The 12,861-nt window shown below is 43.8% G+C and overlaps 1 protein-coding gene across 3 annotated transcripts in view; it reads left to right on the forward strand.

The window, feature by feature from the left end:
• The window catches only part of prrc2b (proline-rich coiled-coil 2B), a 56,221-nt gene that overhangs the window by 24,027 nt on the left and 19,333 nt on the right, over positions 1-12,861 (forward strand). For all 3 annotated transcript variants that reach the window (XM_067437527.1, XM_067437528.1, XM_067437529.1), the window contains exons 13-18: positions 2,441-2,598; positions 3,976-4,177; positions 5,351-7,448; positions 11,379-11,548; positions 11,911-12,026; positions 12,656-12,797. In XM_067437527.1, the coding sequence (XP_067293628.1) occupies positions 2,441-2,598; positions 3,976-4,177; positions 5,351-7,448; positions 11,379-11,548; positions 11,911-12,026; positions 12,656-12,797 (2,886 nt within the window). The remainder of the gene's footprint in view (positions 1-2,440; positions 2,599-3,975; positions 4,178-5,350; positions 7,449-11,378; positions 11,549-11,910; positions 12,027-12,655; positions 12,798-12,861) is intronic.

Raw genomic sequence — 12,861 nt, forward strand, 5'->3', positions numbered from 1 at the left:
CAGCTCTGTCTGATCTGATATCTGTGGTTCATAAGAGATAATTCTGCGGCGAACGCTTCCACTAGATCACAGTAGCGATGTTATTAATTCTGTGGTGAATTTAAGCACTCTCTCTCTGGATCTCCAGCGCTGTGTATCGTGTCTGTCACGAGATCGGCCCGTGTGTGAGCTCGCGCTGCATTCGTTGTCCGCGCAGCTCAAATGAGCGCAGTTCCGTTCAGACTTCAAACACACTTTGCAGCGGGGTATTGTTAATTGTTCTGTGAAAAACTGACCCAATGACACTGTATGTTGTTGTTAGACGCTATCCTTGTTGTTTGTGTATCTCTGTGGCACTGGCAAACACGCGGGGGAGCGCTGAGCCATTACGGGAGCCCAGAGGGAGCGTCGGCGGATTTTAAAGGAAAAAAACGATTTTCAGTCCCAAAAATCGACATGAAACTACAAACTCGAATTAATCGATAAAATCGATTTATCGCCCAGCCCTATGAAAAGGTCACGCTTGACGAAGGCGGAAGTACCGAGTCAGTGTTTACTAGTGTTAGTAAAAACTTTTTAAACGATAGACTGACACAGATGTGACTGTGTGTATTGTGCTCCTTCTGCACACTTTTAAACAAGGTGGTACTTCCGCCTTCGTCAAGCGTGACCTTTTCAACGCATTTGTGATAAACTTAAACATGTTTATTTTTTGTTTAAACAGGGTATCCGCGGGGTCTTGAAAAGTATTAAAAGGTGATAAATCAATTTTGGGAAAATTAAGACCCTTATAAAGTATTAAAAAGTCTTATCACGGCTTTTTAAAGTCTTACATTTTGAAAGTATTTTGTTCAAGCTTTGTCAAAAGAGTTTGACTCCAAAAAGAATTTATGAATATATTTATTTTCATCCCCATAAGTATTAAAAAACAACGGGGCGCTCAGTCTGAGATCGGCTCGGAGCGCGCGTCAGGGATGGACATTAGCACCGCCACCAGCCAGACGCGGCTGATTTAGAGTTGTGGCGGTAAACTCGCTTCACCTACCGAGCTGTTTCAACTCTCACCCTTGTAAACTTTGTTCAATGCATGCAAGTGCTGCCGTATGTGCGCATATGACCAGTCGTTTTCTCTGTCATCACTTGCGTGAAGATGCGCCGTGAGACTCGCGCGCTCTGTGAGATCTGATGCTGTGCATCATCCGAGAGCGCGCAAATATTGAGTTTTTGCTCTTAAACGGACAAACTCACACAAGAAGTATGCCAACATGTCTATATTGATGAGTATCTTAGCAGACACAGTCTGAATATGCCTTAAGTGAACTGTGTAGTGTGCACAGTCGAGACAGACGAGCATATCCCTGCCTCAGGTCTTAAAGGCGCAGTAGCCTTTACTGCTGCCTGAGTGATGTCCTTATATTTAGTTTGACATTAAACAATGCTCTTGATTGAATAGCTTTTGTAAGTTTAATAAGGATTAATCTTTCATTTAAACAGTTAAATATGCAGTTATTTTACATTTGATTACTTTATTCAATTTCTGCACCTTTCTGCAGGCCAGTAGGCGGTACATTATTATTTAATGAACATGAGTCAGGTCGAGTTAAACATTTTAAGTTTGAATTTTATTTTTCGGTTTTCGGCTTTGGTTTCTTCTTTTTTGGTTTCGGCCAAGAATTGTGATTTCGGTGCGTCCCTACTGACAATGTTCTGCTCGGTGTGTTGTCAACACGCTTCAAAGATGCCAGAACGAATAGTTTCATTCTTGGGACTAAAAACCATAAAACTGGAAGCCATTGTAGAGCTTGTAGTATTAATTTTCACATGCAGTTACACAATGTCAGTTAAAAACAAAAACGTGGCTGGTAAAAACATTGAGTGGTAGACTTTGAAAAAAGTTAATCTCCATCCCTGGCGAGCGCCGTCTACTGGTGACGTCGTGTATTTTGTGAAATGCGCAGTTAGGTGATTGGTCGGCCTCCATACGTTGCGTAACAGATATGCGATATAAACGATACAAAATTGGCCTACGATAGAGATTTTAAGTCTACATTCGACTACAACTGTTTATTAAAGGTTTGTTGCCGATTAGAACTTGAAGTGCGATGAGGTCTTAAAATATTTTGAGAAGGTCTTTAAAAAGTCTTAAAAAGGTATTAAAATTAACTTCAGGATTCCTGCATATACCCTGTTAAATGACTGGTTTGTCTAGATAAGACCCGTATTCATCGTCTGGTGTCGTTTGAAGCTTCACTGAAACTGTCATTTGGACCATGAGCCTTTTCAGGCCCATTGAAGTCCATTATATGGAGAAAAATCCTGGAATGTTTTCATCAAAAACCTTCATTTCTTTCCGACTGAAGAAAGACATGGACATCTTGGATGACATGGGGGTGAGGAAACTATCAGCAAAAGTTAATTTAAAGTAAACTAATGCTTAAACACTTCATCTCATTGAATACAGAAGTGTTGGACACACCGGCCGAGTCCTCCAGTCAGGATTACAAAGATGAAGGTTGTAATTACCACAATGAAGACGATGGTCCTGAGTCCACATCTCCTCTCCCAGATTACAGCCGGCACCAGAAGCCTGTGCCGCCACGGTTCCAGAAGCAGCAGCAGGTGAGACTACACCTAACCCTAATATACACTAGAGCATTCAAAAATCATTCAAATCTTACCCTGGAGGGCCAATGAGCTGCAGAGTTAAGCTCCAACCCTGATCAAACACACCCACTTGTGATTTTCCAATGCTCCTGAAGACATTGGGTGCGTTTCCATGCACGTTCTTAAGCCGATTATCCCTAAAAAGCCGACAGTGAATATGGTCATGTAAACGCGGTAACCCGTTTTCTTTTATCGGAGTAAGCTCATAAACTGCGTAAGCATAAACCGGTCGGCACAGGGCTTTTAGCCTCTTACCCCGTTTTTGCGCGACGAGCACCGCATTAACACATTAACCTGCTTTCTGTCGGCTTATTGAAGAGCGCATGTGTGATGGGGGACACAAACGCAAACTTAGAGCAGATGTAAACTCATCCAGACAGCGAGTGAGCGTTTTGCAGGAAATATATCACAAACGCAGACTCTTAAGACCCAGAGCGTTGTAGAGATGTGTTCTCATCTCAGTCAGCAGAAGTAGAAGAGGTTCAGTCTAAACGCTGCAGAACTGACGAGGGATAATATGAGCCGTAAATCTCCCGCTGACACGCTTTATTAACATCACAACTGACATTACATTAGGAATACTTAGGATTTATGACACATAAAACACAGCTAGTCACTTTCAGAAGTTGTAGCGATGCTTTCTTTTCCCAGATAGTATGTGAAACACAGAATTGTTAAATTATTTTTTAAAAATTATTTAAATAGATTTTACACACTATCGTATCGCATTATTCAACAAGGTTCTGCATATCGCATTTTTCTTCAATATCGCACCGCCCTAATAGTGATTTTGTTTCCCATCCCGCGGGACTCCCGAAAAATTCAGCCTCTACTATACACAAACTCTGGGTTCATTTCATTAAAGGTCCCGTTTTTGTGTTTTCGAAGCTTTGATTGTGTTTACAGTGTGCAATATCACACGACTTAATGTTTCGCGTGTAAAAACACAGTATTTTTCACACAATGGACTGATCTGTCCAGCGCTGCTTCCTCTGTCCTATAAACGGCCTGATGATTTCCTTGCTCTATGAAGTCCCTCCTTCAGAAACACGTAACGAGTTCTGATTGGGCCAGCGCTTTCCGTGTTGTGATTGGACAGCAGCTTAGCGCACGTTGCCCGGAAAGGTCCCGCCTCTTACCATAACGGGGCGATGCACGCGCTCTATGTTAACTTCTGTTAAATAAAATATCTCGCTTGGCATTGAACTTTGAGCTTTATAATTATACAGGTATTATTTATGCTCTAACAGCAACATTACACACTAACTAAAGTTTGAAAGATGGGATCGTGAAGAACAGGACCTTTAACAGTGTTTGCTCTGTGTATTGTAGGAGCAGGTGTATAAGATGGCGGCGTGGCAGCAGTCGGGTCATGCCACCCAGTCCAGCTCTGCTCACCCGCAGAGAGGCTTCTATCCTCCTCATGTCCTGGGCTTCGACCCGCGCTGGATGATGATGCCTCCATACATGGACCCCCGCATGACCCAGGGATGCTCCCCAGTGGACTTCTACCCTCCTGGGGTTCACTCCTCCGGTAAATAACTGTTTTTGCATGGCTGTCACTCAAAAACTACGACTTTATTCAGCATTGTCTTCTCTTCCACGTTCCTCAAGTAAAGATTTAAACGGTAATTGATTCATGATTCGTATCGCCAATGTCACGTGATTTCAGCAGTTTGACACGCGATCCGAATCATGAATCGATTCACTGATTCATATCCGTTTGAATCTTTATTTGAGGATTGAACACAAACGCGGAAGAGAAGCCAATGCTGAATAAAGTCGTAGTTTTTGTTATTTTTGGACCCAAATGTATTTTGGATGCTTCAAGAGACTCTAATTAACCCACTGATGTCTCATATGGACTACTGTGATGATGTTTTTATGCCCTTTCTGGACATGGACAGTATAGTGTGCATACACTTGCATACGCTCTCGGACTAAATATAAAATATCTTAAACTGTGTGTGAAGATGAACGGAGGTCTTACGGGTGTGGAGCGACATTAGGGAGAGGAGTTAATGACAGACATTTCATTTTTGGCTGAACTAACCCTTTAACTTCACAAACTGTTTACCCGGTGACATAAAATATCAATTTGAAGTACCCCTGCAGGACTCGACATTAACGCTTGTCCGGGACAAGTGGATGTTTTGAAGGGACCAGTGAAAGAGAATTTTACTTGCCCAACGGACAAGAGCCTGATTAAACAAAAAATAACCAGCGAATCACCAAAATGCAAGAATGATTGTGCATTAATTTAGTGTAAGTTGCGATCAATAGTGGATGATAATATATAATGAACTGACGATAAAAAGATCGCGCTGTTGACGCTCGTGCAGCCTCTCGAGGAGAAATTACAACACTAGAGCGTTTAAGCCGTTTTCCTGAATACCATCACGACTGAAAATGACACTGATTTCATATGACAGCTCCATAAACAATTAATTAACATTCACTAACATTCACTTAACATCACTTACATTTTAGATGCAATATTGAGTGTTTTGTTCTATTTTAGCAGCGAAAATCGTTCATTTGCAGAACTGTACTTACAAACAATAAACCCTCAAGCTTTTACTTTGGTGTAAAACTTATAAGGGAGACCTTTAAGTTGACAGCAGGTTTTTAAACTCTACTTGTCCATAAAAATGCTGCAAATTATTGTTTATATTGTGATACTGATATTTCTCGTTTTATCTTAAAGGTCTGGTGAAACCTGTAATCCAGCAGGATCACCTGAATAGCCCTGGTTCAACCTCTGATGAAGGCTGCCATCCCAGCATGCATCAGGAAAGGCGAGCACCATCCACTGAGCCTTACCAAGTGTGGAACCAGGATAGCTATTCGTCTGCGCGTAGCTTCACGCCGCCCTATCAGAGACAGCATGAGAACGGCGAAAGGGCGGCGGATGACCGGAGCGATAGATCGTGCTCCAGACACGATTCGTATGAAGAGCGCGGTCAAGAACGCACAGATAGTCCAGCGGAAGAACTGACCAATCAAGGCTTCCGCCAAAACCGAAGCTCAGACGTATCGCTTTCCCATGAAGCCGCTCATCAGATACTCATCAGGACCCATCCTGGAGATGCCGAGCACAGGGACGTGTCCATTAGACATCAGAAAGAAGCCGCGGATCCTCGAGACGAAGCCTTCGATAGCAAAGACAAAAGCTTCGACTCTGATTTCTGGAGGAAGGACCCAAGTCTGAGGAAAGATGGCGGCTGTCAGGCTCAGTGGTCCGATCATGGCTCGAGTAGCAGTAGCGTAAGCCAGCCTTCAGAGTCCAGCGGAAGAACTTTTCGGAGGACGGGACCCATTAAGAAACCTGTGCTGAAGCCCTTAAAAGTTGAAGACAAGGAGAACGAGAAGCCTAAGGCTGAGCCCGAAGAGAAGCCTGTCCCGTACAGACTAGAAAAGGAAGTGGTCACAAACGTCTATGATCTGAAAAAAGACACTCCTGTTATGTCAAACAGGCACGCTGCCTCTTTATCCGCCTCCTCTTCTGAGAAACAACCAGAAGCTACGAAATTCGAGAAGGTGAGCAACTTGTCCGAAGAGTTGCATAAGGAGAACTGTTGGGATGGCGTGAAGGATGCCGTTGATAGAGAAGCGCCACGCCGGAACAACTGGATCTTTATCGATGAAGAGCAAGCGTTCGCCGGGGCTAGAGGAACGGGGCGCGGGCGTGGGCGTGGCTTCAGAGATTTCGGTGCTCGCGGCGGAGCTCGCGGAGGACGTGGCGAGAGTAACCGAGGATCCTACAATAGCTCAGCTGCGCCGAGATCTACGCGCGGACGTGGCTCGCGAGATTTCAGGAGTGAGGATCTGCAGCGAGGCAAACCTCGTAGGCGAAACGCGAGCGAGACACACAGCGAAGCCTCAGAATACGAGGAGCTTCCCAAACGTCCTCGTCAAAAGGTCGCCGAAAACGGAGAGGCGTGTGGAGACGTCAAGAGAGCCGATAGGGAATCGTGGAGATCCAACAAGGTGTACAATGACGATCAAAGCGGCGACGCCAAGGTGAAATCGGCTAGGGTGTTTGGAAGATCGTTACCGCCACGACTCAACACCGGGTATAACCGTGGATTCGCCTCAAGGGATATTTCAACATGGCGAGGGAGAGGGAGCCAATTCGGGAACGCGCCTGCGCAGGAAAACGGCTATAACTTCGCCACGGACTCCTATTCTAAACGCTCAGAAAACTACCCCCCGAAATTCAGCAGCTCTTTTGCAGAGAACGGCGTTGAGGATCGAGATGGAGGCTACTATATTGATAACGATAATCCCGATAACCGTCCCTTGCGAAGGCGGCGTCCGCCGCGGCAGGATAAACCCCCGCGCTTTAGGCGTCTACGTCAGGAACGCGAGGGAGGAGGTCAATGGAACAGCGAAGATTACGTTAACGGAGACTTTCCCAATCAATGGCCGGGTCGACCCAAAGGCCCGGAGGAGCATTGGCCCAATCATTACCCTGGAGGCCGGCCGCAGGAGATCGCGGGGCAAGCTGAGGATTGGGAAACAGGCTCTGAGAATAGTGATTTCAGCGACTGGAGGGAGAAACGAGGCCCGCATGGCGACTCGCTGGCGGATTCGGGTCACGGCGACCCCGGTTCTGAGAAGAGAGAGCTCTCCAAACGGAGCTTTTCCAGCCAGAGACCGGTGGTCGAGAGACAGAACCGCAAGAGTGAAGTTTCTGTGATGGAAAGCAACAAAATGACCCGCTCAACAGACACTCATTCCAGTGCTGGATGCTCCGGGAGAAACGAGAGCTGGCAGAACGGCGTTTCTTCCAACAGCAAACGGTACGTTTCCTTATACACTGCAAAAAATGCTCTTCTTACTCAGTATTTTTGTCTTGTTTCTATTCCAAACATCTAAAAATTCTTAAAACAAGAAGTATTTACTAGACATACTATTCGTCTTGTTTTGGGAATAAATAACTCAAAATGAAGAGAGTTTTTGCTTAAAATAAGGTAAATAATCTGCCAGTGGGGTAAGAAAAATAATCTTAAAGGACAACTCGAATTTTTAAGTTTATCTTGATTGTTATATCTTCGTGAGTTCAGTCTATAGAGAAAAAAATGAACCGGATTGGTGCTTGCAACGCGGAGTTATTACAGTTAATGCCCAGAGCCGCCCTCAGCTAAACGGCAGCTTTGGGGGCATAAACGTAACGGGTGTCTAGAGCCGCTTAACAGACACACAATGCAATTAAAATGTCTGTCCGACATAAACAGGTCCCTCACACGACAACGAGATCCGTTTAGCCACTTAGCCATTGTTTAAATTCACCTGTTTTAGCCGGCTAGCTGCGTCTCGCGCTGAAGTCCCGTGGGGACGCAGCGGTAGCCAGAAAATAGGCAGTCCAGTTGGGAAGAGCGTCGTGTGTGTAAAGCAAGATTATTTTAAATTACTGTACATCTTTCCTCAAGCCATGTGTGCCCAAAGGGAAGGATAAATAAAGTGTACATTACCTCCACAGCGGCTGCACCCGTCTTTACCCACGGAATGGGATTATTCTTCCACCGGCCCGGCTGTGTTGTGTCTTTATAAGTTAGTCAAGTGTTCGCTGCAAATTAATACAATTCGGAAAGGCACAAATGCGAACCGTTTCTTCTTCACTCGCGAGCCCGATCGGATCATCGCTCTAGTGTAGTCCGGTCACGAACGAATCGTTCTTTTGAACCGGTTCTTTTTAGTGAACCGGGCGAACAAGTTCACCAAATCGGACTGAATCGTTCTAAACGGTTCGCGTCTCAAATCAGCGCTGATCCCACACGTTACTCTAGTTACTCACTTTCTGACATGAGTGACAGTCCCTCCGAATATAAATAAACTAATGTCTTGAATTATATATAATTGAACTGAGTCATGTTTTGCTGAGAGATCTGATGAACTCACGAGCAGCTGATACTGAACGAGCAGCGGCCCTCATCGGATCAGCAGTAACGGTACAGAATCGAAAACCGTTTCTCTCGGACACGTTCAATACTGAGGGCCGATGAGCAGAGCCTCTTCATAAACACGATGCTCTTCTCGACTTTCCGGCTACCGCTGCGTTCCCACGGGACTTCAGCGCGAGACGCAGCTAGCCGGCTAAAACAGGTGAATTTAAACAATGGCTAAGTGGCTAAACGCATCTCGTTGTCGTGTGAGGGACCTGTTCATGACGGACAGACATTTTAATTGCATGTTGTGCCCCCCGTTACGTTTATGCCCCCAAAGCTGCCGTTTAGCTGAGGGCGGCTCTGGGCATTAACTGTAATAACTCCGCGTTGCAAGCACCAATCCGGTTAGTTTTTTTCTCTATAGACTGTACTCACGAGTCTACTCACTCAAAGATATAACGATCAAGATAAACGTATAATTTTATCCTTTGATCCTTTATCCTTTGGAGTTGTCCTTTAATTCAAACAGAAAACAAGATTATTTTGCTCACCCCATTGGCAGATTATTTTGCTTATTTTAAGCAAAAACTCATTTATTTTGAGTAGTTTTCCCTCAAAACACGACAAATGTTGCTTGTCTAGTAAATGTTTCTTAGGGTGTGTTCACACTTGTCATGTTTGGTTCGATTAAAACGAACCCTGGTGCGGTTGCCCGGTTAGTGCGGTTCATTTGAACACATGTGAACGCTGCCATCCGAACCCTGCTGCGCACCAAACAAGTGGACCGAGAGCGCTAAAAAGACGGATCTCGATCCACTTCCAAACGAACTCTGGTGCGGTTCGATTGATATATGAACGCAACACGGACCAAAGACATGTAGACGAACCAAAAACAGGACGTATAATGTCACAAGATGCCACGCATAATGCAGCTGATTTGACGACGCGGAAAGATCGGTGTATCCAAAATGAGTAACGTTAACATTAGAGGGCAAACGTAGAGCAACGAGGAAGAGCCTCATCAATATTTGGTCAGACGAGCATGTTTCGAAAATGCTAGAAAAAACACACAAAAAGCATATCTGGCTCTTCTCATCAAAGTTCCTGTGTTGCCCATTATTAGCAGGTACAGACGACAGAACGGCCGTCTCTGTTCTGCACAACGGAGGAAATCCTGCTGCTGTTTTGAACATTTCATGAGCTCTTCATGAGTTCTCTGGTAAAAAATAATGCCATATGTACACGCATAAAATGCCCGCGCGTGTAATCCGCACACAGCATTGTTTTGAATGTTCGGTAAACGAGCTCCTCCGTCATATAAGCCGACCAATCAGGTTGTGAGCGTCTCCCTGTGCCTTTGGTTCGGTAACTTTAGGTTCGCTGTTAAAAATACCCGTGTGAACGCTAAGCGGACCAGGACTATATCTTTGTTTTTGTTTTTTGGTCCGAACCAAACGAACCGAACTACAAGTGTGAACGCGCCCTTAATGTAAGAATTTTTAGTTAGTTGTGACTTAAAACGAGACAAAACTGCGAAGTAAGAAAAGCATTTTTTGCAGTGTATATGAGCAATCAATGCCACACAAACAGGGCTGCCCCCTAATAAATGGCTAAACTTTGTCCGGAAGAGGCTTACACTGCAAAAAAGGCTTTTCTTACTTAGGATTTTTGTCTTGTTTTTCAAAATATCAAAAAAATCTTACATTAATGGAAAGAATGAATCTGCGCTGGAAAGATGAATCTGTATTTAAACTGGGTCATTAATGTAGTAGAAATGTGAAATTGTTTTTGAATTTGGGACCTTCTAGACTGAGAAAAGACAGAAAATGAATTTATCTCATCAAAAGCCTGGACTTTTTAAATATAACTCTGATTGTATTTGTCTGACAGAAGAATGTCATAAACACCTATAATGACCTGAGGGTGAGTAAATCATAGGCTTGGTTTCATTTTTGGCTGAACTAACCCTTTCAGCATTCATTCTCAACATTTAGCAGCGATAGATAAAGGCTTAAAGCAGGTTGGAACTGTTTTTCTTCGCGGAAGCTTTGCGTAAGAGCTAATAAAATATTTAATCTCAAGTAGAGTTTAGATTCTCTACCCGAGCCCGAACCCGGGCTGAGATTTCCCTGCACTATCCTCGGGTAGGGCCGGGCCCGTGATCAAGCGTTTGTTTTTTTTAATCATTAGCCTTCTTTACTAGTCTAATTGGGTGGGCAGAAAGCTATGCTATAATCAGAAATTATATATACATATTTAGCAAAGTAAGAACTAATACAACAACTAAGAAACAAATGTGTAGGCTACAGAGTTGCACTAGTCAGGATTAGTGTAAAAATGTGTGTTAAACTCACAGCTGGAGCAGTGATGGAGCGCAGCATTATAAACAGAAACGCTCGGGGTCAAGAGCTGCTCGCGTCAACACTGCACTTTGCTTAATTAAATATCTTCGAATCGTTTCATTTAAAAGTGGTCATTTCAAGCTTTCTATACGCATATTTGTCATGTCCGTGAGGCGAGTAGCTGCTGAGTTTGGGTTTATTTAGATAAATAATCTGCCAATGGGGTGAGAAAAATAATCTTAACTCAAACAGAAAACAAGATTATTTTTCTCACCCCATTGGCAGATTATTTATCTTATTTTAAGCAAAAACTCTCTTCATTTTGAGTTATTTTCCCCCAAAACAAGACAATAATTTGTACTTGTCTAGTAAATACTTCTTATTTTAAGAATTTTTAGATGTTTGGACTAGAAACAAGACAAAAATACTGATTAAGTGTAATGCACAGTACTTGTGAAGCTGCTGATGAAGTTAACTCGGTGAATCTGTCTGAACTGTGCAGAGCTCCAGATGATTCGGTCAGCGGCCTGAGCTCCGCATCTGTGTACGGCGTGGAGCAGAACGACGACAGCAATGCGGCTGAAGTCACGGGGAAGGTCATGGAGAAACCCAGAAACATGAAGGCGGACATGACAGAACAACTCTCCCAATATGACCTCAACACTTACTCAAGTAAGCCACAAATCATGTTTTTTTAAAGGAACACTCCACCGTTTGCTTATTCAACTTCATTCATTTATTTAGATATGTGGCCAAATGCATTTTTGTCTCAGTGCATGCATTGTTTTAGTTTGAGTTGCACAAGTTTTTTATAGTGGAAAAAATGTTGTTTTGAAATGGTTTCAATGGTTTTCAAAATGGAGGTTCTTTGGTATCTATTGGCACCTTTTATGTACTCAAGCGACTCAAGAAACCATACCCAAGACATTAACAGTGCTTTGTTTAAAAATCTACTACGATTGAAATGCACCGGTTAGTTCTTGATGGAGTTTGTGATTATGTTTGACATTGAGCTCATTTCGGTTTCTTCCCAGTTGAAAGTGACTCGGGAGCATCTGTCCCCAGTCCAGAGGTTTTCCAGGACGCTCTGTCCAAAAAGCAGCGCCGGCCCCAGGATGAGGACCGCAGGAGAAAGGATCAGGGTCCTCCGGTAAGGAATCGCTCACAGACTTCTGTTTAACCTCTTAAGATCCGGGCCCATTTTTGGGGATTTCCGCCTGGATTTGGCCGACCCAAATTGAAAAGCCTCCCATACACACATACAGTGGTCTAAGTTCCAGATGTTGGTGTCATTTTACAGGAAACCCTTTGAAGTTACATAAAACACTGCTAAAAGTCATGGTAGTATATGTTGTCTAAGCTGTAATAAAAAGCTTTTTTTGGGGAGGTTGTTACAGCTCAGACAGCATATACTTCCATGTTTATCACTTTTAGCAGTGTTTTATGCAAGTTCAAAGGGTTTCCTGTAAAATGACACCACATTTTTTAACCTAGACCACTGTATGTGTGTATGGCAGGCTTTTCGATTTGGGTCGGCCAAATCCAGGTGGAAATGGCATCAGAGTAATTTAGTGTAAATACATTACTTTGTGTAAAACAAATGCCAAAGTGATCTTCAGAAAGAAGAGACTCTAAGCTTTCAAATGGAAATGGATGAGCTCCTTCCGCAAACGTCCAAAATTGAAAGTATATACATGACGATGCTATTCCACTGAGTTTTTAACTGCATGAAGTGTCGCTTGACTGGATATTGAAGCTGATTGGTTTGTGCACCTGAAGGGTTCGGTGAAGAACAGAACAATTGCTTCGAAAATGCCTCCGCGGTTTGCTAAGAAGCAGGGCAGCATGTCCATCGAGCAAGCCGAAGAGACGCTCTCCGCCAACAACTTGGGAACGGAGATCTGGGAGACGAACAGCACAGGTAAAGCCGGTGTGGTGTGAGAAAGTTAAAGGGTTAGTTCAGCCAAAAATGAAATGTCTGTCAT

The sequence above is a fragment of the Pseudorasbora parva genome, chromosome 3 (genome assembly GCF_024679245.1).
Source record: "Pseudorasbora parva isolate DD20220531a chromosome 3, ASM2467924v1, whole genome shotgun sequence".
NCBI classification, from domain to species: Eukaryota; Metazoa; Chordata; class Actinopteri; order Cypriniformes; family Gobionidae; genus Pseudorasbora; species Pseudorasbora parva.